The 24,281-nt window shown below is 39.4% G+C and overlaps 1 protein-coding gene across 6 annotated transcripts in view; it reads right to left on the reverse strand.

The window, feature by feature from the left end:
* Nucleotides 1–266: 266 nt before the first annotated feature.
* The window catches only part of ankrd6.S (ankyrin repeat domain 6 S homeolog), a 77,087-nt gene continuing 53,072 nt past the window's right edge, over nucleotides 267–24,281 (reverse strand). For 4 of the 6 annotated variants that reach the window (XM_041564648.1, XM_041564649.1, XM_041564647.1 and 1 more), the window contains 9 exons: nucleotides 22,938–23,036; nucleotides 22,742–22,819; nucleotides 22,300–22,404; nucleotides 19,083–19,220; nucleotides 7,894–8,079; nucleotides 6,528–6,680; nucleotides 6,105–6,218; nucleotides 3,982–4,312; nucleotides 267–1,726 (listed from right to left, as the gene is read on the reverse strand). In XM_041564648.1, coding sequence (XP_041420582.1) covers nucleotides 1,215–1,726; nucleotides 3,982–4,312; nucleotides 6,105–6,218; nucleotides 6,528–6,680; nucleotides 7,894–8,079; nucleotides 19,083–19,220; nucleotides 22,300–22,404; nucleotides 22,742–22,819; nucleotides 22,938–23,036 — 1,716 coding nt within the window. In that variant the 3' untranslated portion in view covers nucleotides 267–1,214. The remainder of the gene's footprint in view (nucleotides 1,727–3,981; nucleotides 4,313–6,104; nucleotides 6,219–6,527; nucleotides 6,681–7,893; nucleotides 8,080–19,082; nucleotides 19,221–22,299; nucleotides 22,405–22,741; nucleotides 22,820–22,937; nucleotides 23,037–24,281) is intronic. The other 2 variants (XM_041564650.1, XM_041564651.1) reach the window with 2 other exon arrangements.

Consider the following 24,281-nt stretch of genomic DNA (forward strand, 5'->3'; position numbering starts at 1 on the left):
AAACTTTGACTACCTACTTCGCGACTTTAAACCTACCGAGCTTCAATGTTAGCCTATGGGGACCTTCCCCATAAGGTTTCTAAGCTTTTTTTGATCAAAGGAAAATCCTTCGATCGATGGATTAAAATCCTTCAAATAGTTCGATTCAAAGGATTTAATTGTTCGATCTAACGATTTTTCCTTCGATCGTTCGATCAAAGTATTTGCGGTAAATCCTTTGACTTCGATATTCGAAGTCGAAGGATTTTACTTCGAGGGTCGAATATTGAGGGTTAATTCACCCACGATATTCGACCCTTAGTAAAGACCCTTAGTTAATGTGCCCCTAAGTGTAGTTGTGCACATTAGCACCTATGTTAGCAAATCAGACCTGGCATGTTTATTCACAAATATTCATGCCTATATTTTTATATCCAGTAAAATAAAAATATCAGTCAATATGAGGAATGTATCAGATACTGAAACAAAAGCACACACTGGAATTATCTACATAGCATTCACTGTTGAACATAAGCCTGTAATTGGTACTCGTTGGATCTACGGATCCGTAAGTTTCCAGCTACAATTACAACCTTTTCTCAATGGGGTGGTAAGAATTGTAGGTCAGAAAGACCCGATGGACACCAACTTGCTTATGTGTGGCATAAGTAATGACATTGACAATAAGCAGCTATATGGTTACATATGTTCCTTTTTTATAAATGCTTGTCTTATATGTCTAGAATAGGCAACAAGATGATTCCATGGCACTTGAAAAAAGTTGTTGAAAGTCAAACAACAATACAAAGAAAACAAATTATCCCAGTTGTCCAATCAACATCAAGAGGCATACTATTGTTTCTAAACTGATTCCATGCAAACACATTCTGAAGGATTGTATAGATTCATTTTTGCATATTGTTCTCTCGTTCATTCATTACTGTGTCTCTTGATTTATACTATATTTAGTAGCTCTAGAATCACCAGTTAGTATTTTTTCACAAAAGTTGAACCCAAGCAGCGCATTGCATGCTTGTTAAATCAAAGTGTCTTTTGTTTCAGCTGATTCGGTTACACCACGTAACACAATTGTTTATATGACAGAAGTGGAGGTATGGCCAGTATGCAGAGAGCCAAAGGGAATTATTTACAATAACTGGGGTAATGCTTTAGTATAATACACTTGGTTACTAAAGTTCATGTATGATCAGAATACATCCAGTAAACAGTTGATGCTAGCTCTCTTTCTGAAGTTTAGTCCGCAGTTTCCTTAGTTCTTCCTCTAAACTGTCAATATGCTGCTGCAAGGCTGCTTTATCCTCCTCTGCTTTCAGATTCACTTGAGACTTGGCTTCTTCTATCTTTCTCTCATACCATTTTTCCATTTGAGTGGAAACTGCCTCAAAGAAATATTGAGTGATTTCCAATGCTTGTGACTTTTCCTTTATCTGTGGGAGAGCATGCTGTGGTTGATTTTGGGGCTCAGACATCTGTCCTCTCTGCTTTCCATGAACAACTTTTGCACACTTACTTGTCTGAATCCCTTGGTCCATGAGATTGATGTACTGTTTTTCCGTTTTATTAGGTTTTGCTGAGGTCTTGGAAATGGATGAAATTTTTGCTTGTCGAGGCCTGGAACTAAGATTATCACATGAATTCTGGCCTTGCTGTGTTCTTAAGGCAGAGTGGGCACTTGCTTTTTCCTTAGGCCTCACTGCTGGAGGGGCAGCTGGCATCTGGTCTGGGGCTAAAAAGACACAAAATATGATAGATTATTACCCAAAACTAAGAAAAAATAAAGATCTGGTAAAATAACATCAGATTGTATGAATAAAAACTATATGAGGCAGGTTTATCTAAGTGTAAAATTAAAGTTTAAAAACTCACCCAATTTCTATTCATTCCTATGGGATTTTTATAAGCATATTCAACATTTCATAAGTACACCTCTAAAAATCCTATAGGAGTGGATAGAAAGTTGTTGAGTTCCAGGGGCGGAACTACGAGGGAACAGGGGGTGCGAGCCGGCCAGGGCCCGCACCCCTCAGGGCCCCCTGGCAGTCCACGCGCCGCGCATATCACGGTCAGTTCCGGGTTTACGGAGGGGGGCGGGGGGCCAGGCTGCGCATCCTGCGCCAGGGCCCGCCCCCCTCTAGTTCCGTTTCTGTTGAGTTCTTATGTAGTAAGCTCTAATACAAATATAAAGCTCTTGACTCTTGATAATTGCACCTAATTTGTGTGTATAAAGGAGTTCTGACTAAGGAATTAACTTATCCAAAATGTATTGCAATGCTCTATTAATAAATAATAACTACCAGTAAAAGCAATTCTTTAACATATACAATTTCAATTATCTACTTCTTGGGAGGAGTTTGTTATGCACAAAAGTATATATATTTCTACAACCTAGATAATAGAAAAAGTGCAACGGAAATAATATGGTCCCAACTGCATGTAAAAAACGATTTAAACAAAAAAGATTTGTATAAATGATATTTATTTAACATATTTATAAAGTATAAAAAACAAGATTTTACGTAGATTTTTGTGGCATAGCACTTTTCCAATGTACAATACTAGAAAATATGAAATGCTTCACAAATATGCATTCTAATCATCTCGGTATTGTTCCAATTTTAGCACATGTGCTGATAACACAGATTGCCCTAAATGTCATACATGTACAGGGTCTCACTCTAAAAATGGTAAATCTGATGGTGACACTGACAATACCTCTAATCCTCACAACTCATCTTCACAGAAAGTGTCATGGTTAAAAATAAATACAAAATTATTTAATCTAGGAGCTCCAAAGTCATAATTTTTGCTTATGACTAACTATGGAACCCTCCATAAAAGTTTTGACCAAATACTAAACCAAAATCCATGTAGTAATTTGCATATTCAACTTAGAGAAAGAAAAATATATGTATAACAAGATATCGCTGTGTTCAGTTCAGTCTGGAGTTTATAGTCACATCAATTCATTTAAGCCACACACCCTGCATGTTTGAAGAATCCAAAATCAAATTCTGTATTCCGCATGCCTAGTTTATTCTACTTGCCATCATTGTTCATTCTGGCCATGTCTGCAAAGTAACAGGTTCTAGTATATTAAATAGTACCAAGTGTTCTCCGTTGCAGCTTATATCATTTGGTTCAACACCACATGGAATAACCACCACTGCAACATTATAGCTACTAGTCAACAGTACAACTGCATTGGCAAATTAATGAATAAAAGAGTGGTAAAGAAATAGCCCACAAACAAGACTGACTGCATGTTGCCAGGTATCATTGTTAAAGGAATTGTTCAGTGTAAAAATAAAAATTGGGTAAATAGATAGGCTGAGCAAAATAAAAAATGTTTCTAATATAGTTAGTTAGCCAAAAATGTAATGTATAAAGGCTGGAGTGATTTGATGTATAACATGTCAGTCAGATCACTACTTCCTGCTTTTCAGTTCTCTTGGTTTACACTGACTGGTTACCCTGGCTACCAGGCAGTAACCAATCAGACACTTGAGGGGCGGCCACATGGGTCATATCTGTTGCTTTTGAATCGGAGCTGAATGCTGAGGATCAATTACAAACTCACTGAACAGTTATGTCCCATGTGGCCCCCCTTCAAGTCGCTGACTAACTCAGAATTATAGAGCTGAAAAGCAGGAAGTTGGACTCTGGCTGTTTTATTAGACATCTGTTCACTTCAGCCTTTATATATTATATTTTTGGCTAAATAACTATATTAGAAACATTTTTTATTTTGCACAGCCTATTTATTTACACAGTTTTTATTTTCACACTGAACTGTTCCTTTAAAATCCACACAGATGGAATCAAAAGCAGAAGTGCTGATAGCATTGTACTAATCTCATTTTGTGGGACTATAATTTCTTGCTCACTGCAAAAATCAAATAATATGTAAAACATCATAGCCATGTCCATTTACAAAGCACTGTATACATATAAATACTTTATAAATAAAATAAGCCTACATACATGGACAGAGATTCAGCTCTTGCTGGGGTGGCAACTGCTGCTTTCTGTTGCTTTCTTCTGAATGGAATGTGTCAGTTCTTCCTGGTTCATCAGGCAAGCTGCTCTGAAATGTGACACAGGAATGCAGTGCAGAAGACTGTGGAAGGGTTATTGTTTCTGTACTATAACATTCCTTGGTGCTGCTGGGACTCTCTGAATTGGGCTGATCAGTGGATTCACAAGTAGAAGGAATAGATTTAGCCTTCACTGTCTTGGACTCACCAGAAAACCTCATCTCCAGATTCTGAATTTTTAGTATGCACCAAGTTTTAAGTTCATTTACAACAGATACCTTTAAAAGAGAAAGGAAATACCATAACTGCATAAGGATAACAGCTCAGCGATCGATCAAAACTTTACATAAAGCTGTGGTATGAAAGAAAGAATAATGTAGAAAGGCCATTTGTTACAGTTCATACACCGAATTGTTTGGTATGTAAAATATGGAGGGACACAGTATTCAAGAGGACTATTTGGATAAGGCCCAAATCAATCCTTCTTTCTCCTACAACACTAGTTTAGGGGTAAGATCTGAGGTAGGGTTGCCACCCAGCCGGTATTTTACCGCCTAGCCGGTAAAACACCTGCCAGGGCCGGGGCCGGTATTACAAATTTACCTGCAATGTAGCTGCCGGTAATTTGTAATACCATTTACAAAATCCCTTGTCGCCGATGAAAACTTACATTTTCGACGGCTTTGGGCGGTGGCTCGCCCCTTTTGTGATGCTACCACCCGTGGTTCCGTCCCTTTTGTGGGGCACCTCATCGGCTCCGACCCTTTTTTGCGTCACTTCCCACCCCTTTATTTTCTGCCCCCACCACTGGCCGGTAATTTTTTTTTTTTTTAAAAGGTGGCAGCCCTAATCTGAGGGATAATGGGAATCACAGTTAACACCCCATGCCCAATATATTAATGAAATTAAAACTGAAGTATGGCTACTAAATTACAATGGGACATGGACAGTTCTGGCATTCCTCTACAGTTGTTTACAGATACAAGGGACATTAACTTTAGTTATTGTATATTACTGTATATTAAACCCTTTTTTGCAAGGTATCATATGACCTTCTTGCAACTGATGTGCAAAGTGCATGAAATACTAAAAGAACAGTAGGTACTGAAATCTCTATCTTGTATGATATTTTATTGAAGGTTAGAAGAATCAGAACCTTTGAATAGTTAGGGGCTGATTCACTAACTTCGAGTGAAGGATTCGAAGTAAAAAAACTTCGAATTTCTAAGTGTTTTTTGGGCTACTTCGACCATCGAATGGGCTACTACGAACTTTGACTACGACTTCGAATCGTAGGATTCAAACTAAAAATCGTTCAATTATTCGACTATTCGATACGCGAAGTACTGTCTCTTTAAGAAAAAACTTCGACCCCCTAGTTCGCCATCTAAAAGCTACCGAACTCAATGTTAGCCTATGGGGAAGGTCCCCATAGGCTTTCCTAAGTTTTTTTGATCGAAGGATATTCCTTCGATCGTTGGATTTAAATCCTTCGAATCGTTCAATTCGAAGGATTTTATCGTTCGATCGAAGGAATAATCCTTAGATCGTGCGATCGCACTATTTTCGCTAAAATCCTTCGACTTCAATATTCGAAGTCGAAGGATTTTAATTCCCTGTCGAATATCGAGGGTTAATTAACCCTCGATATTCGACCCTTTGTGAATCGGCCCTTTATTGTCCAATGCACATTAATGGGCAGACTTATCAAAGTGTGAGAATAGAACTCACCACAGAAAAAAACTCACCCATATTCTATTCATTCCTATGGGATTTCTAGAATTGTATTTATCAACCATTTGATAAATATGCTTTTAAAATCCCATAGGAATGAATAGAAAGTGAGTGAGTTTTATTGTGGTGAGTTCTATTCTACCCCTTAGTGTCACAAAATGCTACTTAATGATACAAATGACTGTATCTGTGTGTTTCATATACTCTGAAGATGATTTACAGAAAATAGTAGAGGGAATTAAGATTAAAACTTGGGTCTGAACATGTGAGTTATACGACTGAAAACTTGTCAAAAGTAGACAAATTATATGGACAAAATCCTGGATCTCTCTATACCTGTCGTTTCTGGGCTTCATTTTTCTGTACATCCATATGTTGTTGTAGGCGACAGACACATTCTGCTCTCTCTGCCGACATCCTCTCCAACATAAGTTTGTCTAGAACTCGCAGCTATAGAAACCAGCAGAAAGTTAACAATTAATGCCTGGTGTAGGAACTAAAAGTAGTACTGCTCAAGAAACAAACTTGTAAAGTCATGGGCAGCTTGTTACACCTTAAAATAAAATGTGTAGAACAAAAACAAAAAAAATAAATGTGTATAATGCCGCTTTCACACATGCAGTTTTCTCTGATGGAGGAAAAACACTTGTGGGAAAAACTATGTGCCCCAAATTACCTGATAATACCCTACATCTATATGGAAGAGCTAATTCTAGATCCTAAAATATGCTATAGTCGACCTTGAGATGCCAAGATTACCTGGTGCTGGGTTTTGTTGTCCATTTGTCCCAGTTTTGAATTCATTTGGTCCTGCACTGTAGCAATCTCTGCTTTTATCTCTTCTTTGGTGGCTTCCAACTGATTCTCTAGTTTACTCAATAGTGGCTCACACCGACAGCCATTGATAGGGGCCTACATGCATTAAAGCACAACCAGTTACTAGAATTGCCCAACTCCTTTTTGGAGTTTTTTTCTTACATTTTTGTAACTACTACAATATCTAAATTAAAAAAAAGGTCTCCATATAAATACATATACACACACAGTATATGTGTGTGTGTGTGTGTGTATATATATGTGTGTGTGTGTATATATGTGTGTGTGTGTGTGTGTGTGTGTGTGTGTGTGTGTGTGTGTGTGTGTGTGTGTGTGTGTGTGTGTGTGTGTGTGTGTGTGTGTGTGTGTGTGTGTGTGTGTGTGTGTGTGTGTGTGTGTGTGTGTGTGTGTGTGTGTGTGTGTGTGTGTGTGTGTGTGTATATACACATACACACACCAGAAGGAAGCTCGCATTTGTGATTTAATGCCATAAAATGGTATGCTGTGCGTGCTTTTTATTGGAATGATATTTGATTTATGGGTAGCACTTAGCTTGAGATTACTTGATTGGTGAGTGCCAATAATGTGAGGAATAATAAATAAATAAAATGGAGGGAATTATTTTTGAAAACACTGCTATATGGTGTTGCAGCATCAGATCAAAGCGAGAGAATAAAAGTTACATTTTATTCACCAAAGAGAGTGCAGGTCCTTGGGTTATATATATGTGGATCCCCCCCCCCCCTAATGATTTCCAGTTCCATATCTTATTTTCTGGGACATTCTGGTCAAAGAGACAACGCATGGTAAATACATATCTTTTGCTAGAAAGCACAGGGGTGTTCATGCTGCTCCATACATTTATTCAGTTGAAAAGTACCCACTTTCCCATTCACACTGAATTCCTGGGGCAATTTACTACAGACAAACACTACAGATCTCTTCATGTGCCATTACCCTTAAACATATGGCATATAGGATGGAATTCAGACATTAAGCCTGCCATCCATTCTGGCAAATGGCAGAGGGGTTGCTATATGGTGCCATAGAAAGTCAGTATTTGGTGGGCTGGTGGGGGCTGTATGGGCCTCATGGGATTGTGCTTCCAGAAATTGTCTTTATGCTACTGTATATTAAAGGTGGCATGGGTAATTTTTTTCAGTTTGCTGAAAATTCCTCGTGTTATAGGCCTTACTGTACCGGGATATCCTATCTAAGCAGCTTTATACTCCAGTATAAACACCAGTGGCCAATAGTGCATCTTGTTTTTTGTTACAATATTTGTTAACTGTGTTACAAGGTCAGATACCTGCATTACTTTGCCATCTTTGCCTCTGTATAAGGTATACAGTTGGTATGCTCTGGCTTCATGGGGACGGAATGGAGGAGAGGGACCTCTATGTCTGTTCCTTCGCTTATGATTATGAGAGGACTGCTGGGCACCACACAATGGCTGCTGATCTGCTGGTGATGTAGGGTCTGAGAGAGCAGAAATCTGAGGAAACAGAAGTTTATTAGGAAGTAAATAATTTACATTTGAAAAGAAAGTGACCGATATATAAAGTAATTCATCCATAAATCATACAGGTACTGGACCTGTTAACCAGAATGCTTGGAACGTGGATAAGGGATCTTTCAGTAATTTGTACCTGTGTACCTTAAATCCACTAAAAATAATTTCAACATTAAATATAATAAATAATAAAAAAAAAAAACAGCTGGATTTGCCTCCAATAAGGATTAATTATATCTTAGTTATGAGCAAGTATAAGGTACTGTTTTATTATTACAGAGAAAAAGTAAATCATTTAAAAAATGTTTACTTCTTTGAATTTAATTGAGTCTATGGGAGACGGCCATCTTGTAATTCGGAGCTTTCTGGATAATGGGTTTCTGGATAAGGCGCTTATACATGCACCTTACACGTTGTACTAAAAACCAGTGTGGTAGTCCTGCCTTAAAGGAGAAGTAAAAAAACCCGTACCCCTCACCCCACGTAGACCCCCCTCCCTCATTCCCCCCAGGCTAACTGCCCCCCCCTGGGAAATGCCCCCTACTTTATACTTACCCCTCGTCGCAGATTCTGGCATCAGACTTCACGGCATTCATCTTCTGGGTCCTCGGTAAGCTGAGTGGGAGATCAGTATGTCGGCGCATGCACCATTGGAGCAATTTGCTTTTTTTCGACAACCGCGCATGCGCAGAAATTGACGGAGATTGCCCATCTCCCAGTCAGCTTACCGAGGACCTGGAAGATGGATGCCGTACAGTCCGCTGCCAGAATCTGCAACGAGGGGTAAGTATAAATTATGGGGCATTTCCCCGGGGAGGGGGGCAGTTAGCCTGGAGGGAGGGGGGCTATGTGGGGTGGGGGTACAGGGTTTTTTTCTACAGGGTTTCCTTCACCTTTAATGAAAAGACCTCAAGTGCACACAAAGTTTAAGCAACAGAACCTACAAGTGCAAGGAAAGTAAAACCTTCTTGGAGTTAACCAAGGGATTTATTATGCTCTGGAAAACAATATTCACAATAAAACAGTGGGTATCCATGTTGAATATATCAAGGTTTGTTTTATTTTACGCCATGACACCAGATTTGCCGCTGTTATTTTACATTGCTTCAGACCTTTGTAACATAGCGATACCTGGTAATGTGTGGCAAATTATTCCACTGTTTTTTACACCTCTTGGGGGGTTATTTACTAAACTCTGAATGCAAAAATCATAAAAAATTTGTGATTTTTTTTTTAATAAAATCGAACATTTGAAAAATCACAAATTTTCCTGAATTTATTAAACCCAGACATGGGTGTCCACAGAAAATTTTACAGGGGGGTGCAAGGAAGAAAACATATTACACAAATTACTTGTACCCACATTTTGGTTTCCACACAAACCTTACAACAGCTTTTCTATAAATATATAGAGTAGTAACTGTTGCACATGTATAGCATTGCCATTCTATTATTGACACAAACTCCTTGTTTCAATAAAAAAGGAATGATCTATCTTCAGATATATAAAATTGATTAAAAGGAGGGGATCTGACTTCTGTCAGTATTTGAATTTTTTTATATATAGGAGAAAAGAAAGAAAGTATCCCGTCTTTTTGATCAGAAAAAACACACAAGAAAATATAGGTAAATATATGTTATCACTATATAATTTAAATTCCAGTTAAACCATTTAATCCTGTGATTCTATATATATGGGTTCCCCCCTTTTTTCCCCCCTTTTTTTTTTGTTAAGTAGTCCCACAAAGTGCTGGTGCTTGACCTTAATTAAATAGCATTAAATAGTATAAAACTAGGACTAGGACTAATTTTTCTTTTAAATATTGTGTATGCTTTGTAATTTCTAACTCATAAACAATTCATTTAACATTAATTGATTGTTGGATTACTAAAAATTAACTAAAACACCAATAAGGGTGATAAAGTGCCAACAGATTGTGATCAATTCACTTGTAAATCAACTAAAGTGCAATTAACCCTCGATATTCGACTGGGAATTAAAATCTTTCGACTTCGAATATCGAAGTCGAAGGTTTTTAGCGCAAACAGTTTGATCGAAGGAATAATCCTTCGATCGAACGATTAAATCCTTCAAATCGAACGATTTGAAGGATTTTAATCCAACGATCGAAGGATTATCCTTTGACCAAAAAAACTTAGGAAAGCCTATGGGGACCTTCCCCATAGGCTAACATTGACTTTGGTAGCTTTTAGATGGCGAACTAGGGGGTCGAAGTTTTTTCTTAAAGAGACAGTACTTCGACTATCGAATGGTCGAATAGTCGAACAATTTTTAGTTCGAATCCTTTGATTCGAAGTCGTAGTCGAAGGTCGAAGTAGCCCATTCTATGGTTGAAGTAGCCCAAAAAAAACTTAGAAATTCAAAGTTTTTTAACTTCGAATCCTTCACTCAAAGTTAGTGAATCGGCCCCTTAGTATTTTCTACTTTCTTAACAAAATTACTAGCCAGAGGTTTGTAGAATGTTATTCCCTCTAGAGTGTGGTCTCACCAATATTTAATGCGTGATACATTTCACTGACTTTACACCATTTTTTGGTCCATTTTTTTTACATATGGCAAGAGAATATCCTCTATTATGAAGTGTGTGTGTGAGAGAGAGGGAGTGTGTGTATGCGGGAGTGTGTGTGGAAATATTATGCAACAATTTGTTTTTCTCTCAGTCCTCATTAAAGGAAGCACTGTATGCAAACACTGTCCTTGTCAGATTTAATTAGAAGGTGGATGCCTTCCTCAGCACCTGCTACAGTATTGTACATACAAAATATCTGCGTGATATCCGCCGTGTTATCTCTTGGAGATGACAGGGGCGTGTTTATATTAAGGCACCCGATTATTTTTTAAATTTAAAAGAAAAAAGATTCCCCAGCCTCTGCCACGGATTTCCATTGGAAATCTGGTGATGGAGCTGGGGGGAATGGTGAGGGGTTAGGGTGCACGGCATAGGGGGAATGTTTAGGCCCTTGCTGGGTCTGCTGCACCCTACTAAAGCATATTTGTTGGGTGCAGCTCTAGTCTCAGTCTCTATAGACAAGTGACAATAGGCTGTGGCAATAGGCTGCAAGCTTCAAGGGATACTATGCCTTTCAATGTCTATTTAAGCCTCTGCCTGGATGCTAGGGAGGTAGAACATTTAAAACAAGAAAACTATTCCAATTCAAACATAAAGAGCTGCAAAAGAGTAAAGTGAAAAAACATATTCCCAACAGAATACTACTGTCTGCCTCAGTGATCACATAACTGTATCTCTCTAGCCACTGCTAAACTACAATTCCCAGCATTCAAAGCTAGAACCAGTAGCAGAGTTGTAGCTGATGAGCTAAGAGAGGAGATCTCAGCAGGACCTTCATTCATTGGGCATGGGAGACTCCAGTCAGGGACCAGTGAGTTCTGATGGTGGCCCTGGTTCTATGACTGCTTATGTTTGATGTCTATTTGTTGTATTTTCATAAATGCACATGTGTGTGACTGATGTGATTGGCTGCCAATTACTGGTATATCATGCCTTACTTAAGGATGACATCACTCCCAGCTCAGCACTGATTGGCTGAAAGCTGCCAGGGAAGGTGACTTAACGGCTCAGACACAAGTGACAGGTTTTTCATTTCTGGATTCAGAGGTAAGTGGAGCAGACTTCATGGGGGGGGGGCATAAAGATGATTTATAGTAGTTCTGGGGACTAGAGCCAGGCCCGGACTGGCAATCTGTGGGTTCTGGCAAATGCCAAAGGGGTGCTGTAATAGACAGACACTATTTATTGGGCTGCTGGGGGGGCTGTGAGGCCTCTGTGTGTCTCAAATGCCAGGGTCGTTTTTAAATCCCAGTCCGGACTTTAGTTTAGAGCCAAAGCTCCCAAATTCCCACCATTGCCTGCTATTGTAATTGTCTGGGAAGGTGCTTGTCATGAAATTGTCCATTGGAGATATCAGTTTGTCTTTCCAGTTCCATCTTTTCCATCTCATTGGAAAAGTGGGGGGGGGGCATTTTTTGGTGATAAGCCATCAGGGGTTACAAAGGGGTACAACTATAAGGAAGGGGACAATCAATGATGGGGCCTTGAAAATGGTTTCTGGTGGCAGCCCTGCCCCTTCCCAAACTACTAAAACTACTAAAACTTGTGGGTACCCAAAATCTGACTGTGTGCCATTGCTAAGAGAAGTGAGACAACATGAGAACTTGCTGTCCCACTGACTCTAAACCTGTGCTTATCTAGCTGTGCCTTAACTACAATTCCCAGCACCCCCTGTGGCTGACTTGTAATTATAGAATATAGTGTGTTTGGTATTTCTTGTTACTTATTACAGCTTTTGAAGTGTTAGACCATTTACTCTGCTGCTATTTAGCTGTTAATGTCAACTGCCATTTTCCAACTGCCATTGGCCAACTGTCCCACTCATCACTCATCACTCATCCTAGTGGCCTCAGCATTAGAGTAGATGATGGGTAAGGGAGGCCCTGAGAAGAAAGACAAGTAGCACAAACCAGAATAATAGTTAAATGCCTAGAATTAGGGTGCCTTGTGTTATGGGTGCAGAGGCACTGATCAGAGCTTGACTGGTTATGAAAAGCCCCAGTGGGCCCACTACCTATAACACCCTGCCAGTAACATACAGCTTTACAGTAATGGCACAGAGGGGGATTTGGGATGTTTTGTCCCCATGTGATTTCCAGTTCAGTGTATGGCCAACCACATGCTCACTCCCAAATGATCACTCCCGTTCATTTCTAAATTCAATTTAATTGAGCCCTGGTGAAAGCAATTGGCATAGAAATGAATGATGGTGATTCCAAGTGTTCATTTAACTATAAGTTTATGCATTGTGTCACCAGGACCCAACCTTGGTTAGCGGGGGTGTCTAGGGCCCTTGATTGCACCAATAAATTATGTCTCTCCCAATCAGCTCCTTTATGCTATTAAAGTTGCTGCTGATTGTTGTTACTGGTTATTTATAAGGCACAACCATATTCAGTAGCGCAGTATTGAGCTATTAAGGGAAATCCAGTATATACAGATATATATGACAGAGAGGGTTCAGTTCACAATCTCTTCTCTCTCTTTCTCTCCCCATAAAGTGAAATACAAGCGATTCCTAGTGATTCTCATCGATTCCCAGGAGCAGAAGGAGATAAAGAAGAAACACAAAAGTCTTTTTAAAGACTATCAACTTTCATCAGGAGCAGAAGAACAACTTGCCCAACCCATAGTGGGTTATTTGGAGGAAGGTAAGGGCCCTGCATTTTCCCATCCAGGGCCACCATCATGGGGGAACAAGTGTCCCGGGCCTGGGCATGAAGGGGGGGCCCAGCAGTGCTGCACTTTTGAAAGAGCCGGCCCCCCTTGAGAGTGCCCGAGCCGTGCGGCCATTTTTCAAGTCCCGAACAGCCGAAATGTGGAAGTGGCAAAAAGCCGAACAGCCAAAGGACCCGAAGTCACGAAAACAGCCGAAGCCGAACTCCCGAAGCGGCAAAAAGACCTGAAGCTGCGAAAACAGCCTAAGTCCCGAAGCACCAAAAAGACATGAAGTCACGAAAACAGACTAAATTGAATTCCTGAAGCGGAAAGACCCAAAGTCACGAAAGGAGGCAAAGTTGAAGTCCTGAAGCCATGAATTCAATTCTACTGAACACCAATTTGTTTTTTTAATCTCCTGGCCACCAATGTATTATTTTAATATTCTATAGGTCCCTGCCACCAATGGTTTTTTTTTAAATATTTTTTGGGGCCCCAATTTTTTTTAACTTGTAAGGGGGGCCCTGGAGCCAATGTTTATTTATTTTTTTAAATATTCTTTGGGGCCCTGTTCCCATCTGTAATATGTATTACACAGTAGATGACGCTGAAAAAAGACACAGGTCAAGTTCTACCTTTTTGTGTAACTGCTGATCCAGAGGAAAGTAGGGCCCTGACAGAAATAATGGGCTGATTTGTGGACCAAATAAAACGGGATGGTATTGTCTTAAAATGGGGACATGGGGAGCTGGTGGGGAGGGGCATTAAATATACATAAGTAAGCATTTGTTTCTAATTGGAACCATATTAAAACCATAGTTTCTGAATGAAAAGGGTTCTTATTAAATAAGGTGTAAATATGCTGCTGTTTTTACCTCTGCTCTTTATTGTGTTTATTTGTTTTTACATTTTTACATTAACTCTAACCTTCCCAAATCTCTATTTTATATTACAGGAACATCAAAGATGGGCATGAGTGCAAGTAGCAGGCTTTACTACCAGTGGCGCTATGAAAAGGTAAAGGTGCTCACAGCTAATTTCCTCATTTTATTTTCTGACTGCTGAGAAAGGTATCCAAGGGGTTAAAGGAGGGGCTAACCCAATGCTAAACATGGCATATCTTCTGTGTAAATACGATGAAACAGAAATTTGACACGGTTTAGCATAGTGTGTGCCTGACCTCAATGTTTTCTTGCTTCTTACATTTTTCTAGCACTCACGGTGGATCTCGTCTGATCTGGACATCTTTGAGATCAGGGATTTCGAGGATCCACTCGCGGGCCCTTATCTCGAGTGCATCAGGGACAAGATCACCACTGACATCAGGTTTGCACTCTACGATCTGTGGATGGCCAAGGACTGTGTGAAGATTACAAAATGGTGGAAATTACACCTTAAGAACGAGTTCTGGCAGGACTACAGATACATCAAGGCCTACTTGAAACACCTCTACAAAGAACTAGAGAAGATCAACAAGGCCATACTGATTAAGAACAATGAGCGATATTCAGGTGCAGTATATAATCCATCCTTTTCTTTCCCACACTTGGTCATTCATTTAATTTTGCTTAATCACCTGATTTGTGCTTAATGTACTCCTAAATATTACAGGTGTGGGATCCATTATCTGGAAACCAATTATCCAAGAAGCTCTGAATTACGGAAAGTCCATCTCCCATAGACTTCATTTTTTTCAACTAATCCAATTTTTTAAAAATGATTTCCTTTTTCTCTGTAATAATAAAACAGTTTCATGTACTTGATTCAAACTAAGATATAGTTATTGGAAGCAAAACCATCCTATTGGGTTTAATGTTTACATGATTTTCTAGTAGACTTGAGGTATGAAGATCCAAATTACAGAAAGATCCGTTATCCAGAAAACCCCAGGCCCCAAGCATTCTGGATAACAGGTCCCATACCAGTATAAGGATTTTACAGTGATATCACTTGCTAAGGTAAAAAAATACATAGCCTGAGTTATCTTGTTTGGTTTTACAGATGGTCCTCGGAACAACTCACAAACGGCACATGATACCAGCACCACCAGCAGTTTCCTCGGTACCAAATACCGATGCACCTCAGTCTAGGCACCACATCCTCAGGAAACAGCAGTAAGTATGGGGCATCTCAATTCCACCAGTGATGCCCCCCTTTCATCCACTGCACTTTTACCAGCGGTGCTTTCAGCCACCGTAGTTCCACCAGTGGGTTATCCAAAATATGGTGTTATACACAGGAACTCCTTTAAGCCACTTGGTAGACCCTGCATTCCTTTTTATTCCATCCCTCAGGTCTGCAGGCTGCCCGGTCCAATGGAATGGAAAGTAATGCAGCATTCATCATGTGGCTTAAATGTGCCCATGTTTATGCTGTCATATTCCCTTCTCTTTCTCATCCTTTCATCACAGTACCTTACCGTACCATATTCCCCCCCCTACACTTCCCTTGATTCAACGTGGCGCATTGATCGTGGGAGCAATTCCGATCGCCTTTAAGGGGTCAGGAAGGAATTTTTTCCTCTAGTGAAGGAAATTCGCTTTTCAGAGGTTTTTTGCCTTCCTTGCGATCAAAAAGCGCAGTTTATCTAATTATTAATAAAGCTGTGGATTACACAGATTAACCACAAAGTCATTGTGTGTATCTTTATTGTGGGTATTGGGCTAGGGATTTGGCAGGAATAACATATAGGGGGGAGGGAGAGAAGTTATAGAGATCTTATAGAGATGGAAATGGTTGCATTGGTTATGTTTCTCCTTGGTTCCTAACAATGACTTATAGGAACCTAAGTAATACTGAGAGCCAATACACATCCTTCCCAAATCTCACCCTAACTGGCCTTTGGACAACTCTTCCCTTTGGGCCTTTGGAAAAGGGCCGGCCCCACAGTTTAGAAGGGCCCTGATGGTCTGTGTTGGTTTAAGGAAGCCATGGAAATTGAATATTTATAGAGAAAACCAGTTACATGCAGATCTGCAACCAAATCCTGTTTTAGAATCATCATCTCATGCTCTTTTACCTTAGTTGTCTAAAATTCCCTGGAATTAGGAAGGAATCTACTAATTTAGCCTCTTCAGTAGATGATAACAAAGGCAAGTTATACTGAGTTGCATCTGGATTAGGTGGGATATTTATATAGACTTGACACTGCCCAGCCTTTATCACACCCATTTATTAGTGTAAGAAGGTATAATCTATAGAGGTTTTATGAAACAGATGTTGAGAATCAGACTCCTGGAATGAACACAGGGTTGAACATAGCTAGGTGTACTGTATGGAGAAAGGTTATACAAGCTAAAAGTGCATTACACAATTCCCTCTGTAAAAAGCTGATAAAGCAACAGGATAATACTGAGACTGTGGGTGGTTAAATGACAGCAAGACCAGCAGTTTAGACATACAGTATGAATGAGGGTATTATAGATAAAGGGATCATGAAGGCAATTGGTTGGCGGAAGTGATGTCATGCACACAGTGTAGGGGGCGTGTTTAGGTCAGGTGCCGAGGGTGGCATCGGACTTAAATACAGCCCTAGGAGAGAAACAAATTATCTGAAATTAAATGTTAGTACCTTAAAATATTCAATATCATTAAATCTTTACGAGTAGTAAAGGGAACCAACAGCACTGCTTGTGGTTTTTATTAGGTATTCACCGAATCCAGGATTCGGTTCGGGATTCAGCCAGGATTCAGACAGAATTCAGCCTTTTTCAGCAAGATTCAAATTCAGCCGAATCCTTGTGCCTGGCCGAACCAAATCCGAATCCTAATTTGCATATGTAAATTAGGGATGGGTTGGGAAATCATGTGACTTTTCATCACAAAAGAAGATTTTTTCCCACTTTTTCCTTTCCTACCCCTAATTTGCATATGCAAATTTGGATTTGGATTCAGTTCGTTATTCGGACGAATCTTTCACCAAGGATTCGGGTATTCGGCCGAATCCCAAATAGTGGATTCTGTGCTTCCCTAGTATTTATTTCAGAACATGGAGTAGTACATTAGCTCTGATCTCTGTTTGCAAGTGATATCTATTATTAATGTGGCTACACTTTCGAACAAGCTAAGCCTATTGTGTGTATGTCAGAGCACTGGAATGAGATACCTGTACTTGGATTCTTTCTGGCACATCTAGATAAGTACAGCAAAAGGGATTCTATACACTTACATATTACAGCAGATTTCTGGTAAGCCCAGAGGAATGCCCAAGATGACAGTTTTATGGTATTTCTCTTCAACAAAATGCAGCATTTCAGGGGCCCCTAACTACTCAAAAGTGCTGCACATTATACTTCATGTTTATAACTAAACACAATACCTTTTAAAAAAAATATATACATTTTTGAGATACTATCTAGGCGGTTTTTATTGTGCAGCATAGTGGGATTTCTAAGCAGTTATTGAATGAACATTGCAGTGAGTTGGGACAAAGTGTATCATTTACGTTATATAAATACTTGAAGTCATATGGTGTCTGAGCAGCACATAACATTTTCACAGACAACACAAAGGAGGTATGATAATAAAAATGTTTTCACCAGGTGTAATTACCTAGAGTCAGTGTCGACTGGCCCACAGGGATACCAGGAGAACTCCCAGTGGGCCCAGGTGTCAGTGGGCCCTCATGCTGCTAAACATTTGGCATATTTCATGGTCATTCTTTATTTCTATGAGAACAAAAAGACTAAATAGATGGAATAATAGATGATAGTATTATATGATGTAAAGAAAAGAGACTAGGAGAATAGCGGTTGCGCGAGAAGAGGAAGAATAATAGTACTGAGAGTGGACCCCTGGTCTAAGGTTTTTGGGTGGGCCCCTGGTTTCCCAGTCTGACACTGCTGATCGTGTGGCGGGGTAAGTGCCTTCTCCCACAGGGTCCCGGGCTGTGCCATTACAGATACACATGGGCAAGATAGGCATGAAGTACAAGTCCAGGGGGGACCAGTGCCCCTCATGCCCCTGGGTTCATGTGGACGCCCATGAACCCAGAGGATGGAAAAGTCTGTATCTGAAAATCCGGCATCTCAGACCTGTTGAGGTTGCATATAAGTCAATGGGAGAAGTCCCAATGATTTTTTGATGTGCGCTGGGTTTCGTGCAACACCCAAAATTTGTGGGCAAAAAGCATAAGAAATCTGTGTTTTCAGGTGAAGAATCTGAAAAAATCTTGAAAATCAGAGAAAAATCTGAAAAAACGTGAAAATCAGATTTTTTCATGCAAAGAAAATTTTCAGTAAAATGTAATAATAAATACACGTAAAAAACCCGAGCGGATTTGATCAGAGTTTGCAGCAAAAATATTGAGACAAATTCGGATTTTGATAAATAACCCCCTAAGTGCTTTGTAAATTGGTTACATGAATAGTTGTGGGTACACGTAAACAAGCAATCTTTATCACCAGATTTTCCTGATGCTAGTGCTTCATTGTCATGAATCTTTAGAAGACAATGGTTTAGAAGACAATAGTTCATTCTACTGTTTGCATAGACTGATATTTCAGTTTTTTGTTTTTACTAGCTATGTCATATTAAAGAACCTACACTAGCTTGGTTAGGGCTGAAAAAATACCAAAAATATTGACTCTTTAGGTAAACACGTGCTTCATTGGTTATATCAAATATCAGGTCTATGTAATGAACCCATGTACCATGTGATCCACATACCTTTTACAAGCACACATGCATCACTGTGTAAACAAGAACATATAAAAAAACAGAAGTGATCTAGAATACCTTTTCTTTTGCAGTAGGCTTTCTACTTTTCTTTTGCTTGGAACCTGCAGCAGAAGTTTGATGCTCTTCTTTGCCCTCACATTGCTTGAAAGCTGCATGTTCACTACTGTGCGTATCATCAGCTGCTGAATTACTGGCCTGTTTAGAGAACAATACATACCCCTCAGTTTGGTGCAGTAGAGGTAACCATAAAACAATCATATGGAACATTAAAGAGATTCTGTCATAGGAAAACATGCTATTCTTTTTCAAAAGGTATTTTGTTAATAGTGCCGCTCAGCCCTGCCTACAACATATATTTTATACATATACAAGTTTGAGAGTTTCTTAGAGCTATATTTTCTAAAGTCTGAAAAAACTGTGAGTTGTAGTAAAATGTAATTTACAGTACGACTCGGTCACAAAAGCTGTAATGCATAATGTAATCTGTGGATTAAAGAATGTCCATTATTCTTACTATTACTTTGCCTCTTGAACTACTTTACTACTGCAGTTATATTAAGTAAAGAGAACATTCCAACCTCTGACCTAATCCCTTAATTATTTCAGTTGTTGGGATTGTTCTAGTTTTATTTAAATTCATGAAAAAAAATATTGCAAAATATAAAGATTACTCCAAAAACAGTCATTTACTAATTACACAATTACAATTAATTGCACAAAAAAAATGCTGAGCTGCTTGAATCTGGCTATACAAAGGTTTTTTTTTATCAAAGTCCAAATTGATCTCAATATTTTCTGCTACAAACTCCGATCAAATGAGCTCAGGTTTTTTACGCTTATTTACTATTACATTTTCTTGAAAATTAGCTTTGAGGGGAAAAAACAACAGTTTTTCCACGATTTTTTAGGATTTTTGTTTGATTTTCAAGATTTTTCTTATTTTCACCCTAAAACTCAGAATACTTTGGGGTATTGCATGAAACCCAGCGCACATCAAAAAATCATTGGGACTTCTCCCTCTGACTTATATGCAACCTCGACAGGTCTGAGATGCTGGATTTTCACATTCTGACTTTTCCATCCTTGGGGTTTAATAAATTCTGAAAAATTTGCGATTTTTTAAAAATCAGATTTTATGAAAAATAAATCACCAATTTTTCGTGTTTTTTGCAGTTTGATAAAGAACCCCCATAGTTTATATTATTACATATGGGGTAAAATTCAGAGCCACTTGTAGTCAATATGATTTGTATCATAAGAACCACAACCACACAAAGTATTTTTCAGTAACGTGTAGCTTATGTAGTTTAGCCCCACACTTAAGCCTAATTGAATATTAAAGGAAAAGTAATATAATCACAAGGTTTTCACTACCCTGGCCTTACCTGATCATTATCAATGACAGGTTTCTTTTATTTGAAAAAAAGACCAAAGTCTATTAAGTAACCTCTTGAAATGAACCCCATGGAGCACACACACACTGTATACATATACAGAACCATCTATATCTAACATATATAAAATATATCAATAAACTATACCAATACCTATACTAACTGTAAATCTTAAATGGATACTGTCATGATTTTTTTAGTGTAGTTTTTTTTTTCACCATATACAATTTATTCCTGAACCTGAAGTATATTTATTACTTGTAATATTGGTGTGTAGACAGCCATCTCAGGTCCCTGATCCTGTGCTTTTAGAAAGATCCAGCACTTCCAGATGGAATTGCTTTTAGGCAGGCTAGTGTTCCTCCTACTCAATGTAACTGGAGGAGTCACAGTAGGACTTGGATTTTTACAAATGAGTGCTATTCTCATATGTACTATGGACGTACGGAGTGTTAGGGAGCTATTATCTGGTTGTTATCTGGTATACCTTATTCCCCCAGCAGTTAGGCTGCTGGTGGAAAGGGAGAGAGGTGATATCACTCCAACTTGCAGTGCAGAAGTAAAGAGTGGCTGACGTTTATCAGAGCACAAGTCACATGGCTGGGGGCTCCTGGGAAATTGACAATAGGTCTAGCTCCATGTCAGGTTTCAAAATGAAATATTAAAGTGATACTGACACTAAAAAATGAATTTTAGCATATGAATGTACATTAAATGTTACCTATAGGTCATGTTGATAATTTTTTGCTGAGAGGTTTGTTTTTGTATATAATTGTTAGTTGAAGTTCCTAAGCCTGACTCTCTGACTCTCTGACTTTGCCAACCTGACTGTCCCATCTCAGCCTGTTAGTTACAGTTTCTAATGCTAACGGACTCCTGCTGCACAAATATGGCAGCCCCCTCATACAGGAACATGGGGGTAATGTAAAAGCATCATGCAAATACTTTATGGCAAAGTTAGAAGTAGCTTGCAAAGCCAATATAATAATAGATGTAAAAAAAAGTTTAATTTCAGGTGTCAGTATCTCTTTAAGTTTTGCTGGAGCAGCACTATTGACTGATGCTTTTTTTTGAACTGATGTCAGAATCCCTTTATAATGACAATAGCCTTGGATATAATGATTGTTCAAGCAATCATCCAAGCCAATCTGTAATACATTAATAGAATCTGCCAGAACAACATCACCTGGCAGGGCATTCCACAACTTCACTGCCCTCACTGCACTGCATACGCAAGGTGAGACTTTCACAGAGATCTATAAAGGGACAAAATTTTTTCATCCCACGAGTCTATGGCATTTTTTATGCAAAACAGAACTGCATTTGTCTTAGTAGCCACAGAATGACACAGCCTGGAATTACACAGCTTGTTATCCACCAAAAAAACCCAGATCCTTTTCAATTAAGGAGGCCTCCAAAAAATGACCATTTAGTATATAACTCAATTTCAACGTATTCAAGTATCTTATTCCTTATTACCCTTTCCAAAAGTTTTGCTACCACTGAAGACTAACAGGCCTAAAGTTTTCAGACTGAGAAAGGGGTCCCTTTTTAAATTGTGGCACCACATTAGCAATTCACAAATCAATTTGCACAAAGCAAGATCTGAAAGAATCCGGAATAAATAAGTATAGAGGTTTATTCACTAGCACATTATTGCTGGCTACACTAGTAATATTAAGCACAATTGCTCAAGAACTGTTATCCTTTATAATGAGTAGTTACTGTATTACTATAGACAAACTCAACAAACAAATAATATAAAACTATATGTTATTGTTAAAGCACCAGGAAGGAAAAGTTCTTGCTATTAGCAAGAGGCCCAAATAAATCTTATGTGGTACATATCAACACTCTGCACGTTTATCCCTACTTCATACCTTACTTTCTCCAAGTTCTTCTCTTGGTACTGACTGTGCCCTTCGCTCTTCTTTCAGTTTCTCTCTCTTCTTCCGAAGGCTTCTCCCACGGCTAAAGCGCAAAACCTATTCAAATATTTAATATATATATTAATATATATATATTTTTCCTTTAACACTCCAAAACAAACTAAATTAAGAAAGAGAAAGTCCAAGCTAGTGTACATTTTTCAAGATACCATGCAGCATTTTTCCTTTAACACTCCAAAACAAACTAAATAAGAAAGAGAAAGTCCAAGCTAGTGTACATTTTTCAAGATACCATGCAGCATTTATTATTATTTGGGCTTTTTTTTAAAATGAATCTTTTATCTACCTTTCTATCCTCTATATGTGAATGAATGCTACCTAGTAGTATTCTGTATCTGATACAAGGCATAAGAAAAGTGACAAATTGTTTTACCTGCGGTGCCTTGGTGAGTAGAAGAGCCACATCTGAGTTATTGTGGTGTCGTGCTGTATCCAAAGCAATATGGCCAGCCTAAAGAGATGTAAAAAGAATTATAAGGATTATTTCAGTGCAACGCACTCAGCCACAAACAGGGGCCACAATATGAATGTCCTATTGCTTGGGGTTATGAGAGCCATATTTCACTTACATTGTTAAGGAGAGTTTCATCAGCTCCAGCCTCAAGAAGAACTTTAATAACTTTTCTATGGTTTAGTGCAGCAGCAACATGGAGCGGAGTATCACCAAGCTATATATTATAAACACAAAGTATATGCTGGCAATTAGACTTTTCCTAATGTTGGCCATCAAACTTTCCAACTCGATGCCTTTTATAGAACGTTAACTTTTAATATGAGTTAAAGGAGAAGGAAAGCCATTTATACTTGGGGTGTCATTGTATTTACTCACCTGATACTCCTGTGCCAGTGCTCTTATCAGCAGAAAGCTACACCGGCCCAGGGGTTCTTCCAGTGAGCACCACAAAGCGATCTTCTTCCTGCTTCTTTGCTCTTCAAATTTACCAGGGCAAACACGTGCGCAGTAGAAATAAATAGTCCGCTTTTTCGTTAAAGTTCGCCTTTTTGGGGGGGGCGTGGCCAACCACGCATCTGACAAGACGCAGAGTCACGGCGCTCCCGGGGTAAACTGTGCATAAGAGACAGTTACCCCTTGATACTTTCCCGCACCACCCCTAATCTAGCAGAGACTTGCCTCCGGAGCCTCCGACGGACCCGCCGCAGCTGAAATCGGGTCTCTGGCTGCCCGCATAGGCGAGTTCCGTTTGAGGCCTACTGAAGAGACGGAAGCCTCGGCCTCGAGTAGCAGCGCAACGCCGCACTGCGAGCAGGGCAACGCCGCACTGCGGGCAGGCCCCGCATGTATAGGGACTTTGTATAGGGACTTTGCTGGCTAACAGGGGTAAATGTGCATGGTCCCCGGGAGCGCCCCTACTACCAGCTGCTTACCATCTGAGCTGCAGCTTCCATACACCCACGACTATATAGGCTGCTCACACCTCCTCCAGCACTAAAGTTGAAAGTGCTACAAGGGAAGGAGACCTAGAGAATCCCTGTATTGCTGCAGGCTGGGCACTACTCAAGGGATGATCCACAGGCCTGGTGCATTTCCTACCCCTGTATTGCATTTACTGCCGGCAATAACTACCTGGCTTGTGAGGAGAGCGAATACTTATAGATTATAACCAATTAAACCTACTTCTGGAATCATACTGCCTGCACAACACACAGATCCAGCAGCAAATCTAATCATAGGTGGGAAGCAAAACCCACTAGCCCTGGAATTCTCTGTTAACCCTTTGAATGTATATAACAGTGCGTATATAACACACATGTGATCTATATACCTGCAGTGTGTGCCAACCAATACTTTACGCAGAGCATTGCTGCCTATGTGCTATTGGAAAACCAAATTACAACGAACAAATACTGGAACCGTATTGTCCTACAGCTCTTCATATGGGGAAACATTCTCA

Source organism: Xenopus laevis, chromosome 5S (assembly GCF_017654675.1).
Source record: "Xenopus laevis strain J_2021 chromosome 5S, Xenopus_laevis_v10.1, whole genome shotgun sequence".
NCBI lineage: Eukaryota > Metazoa > Chordata > Amphibia > Anura > Pipidae > Xenopus > Xenopus laevis.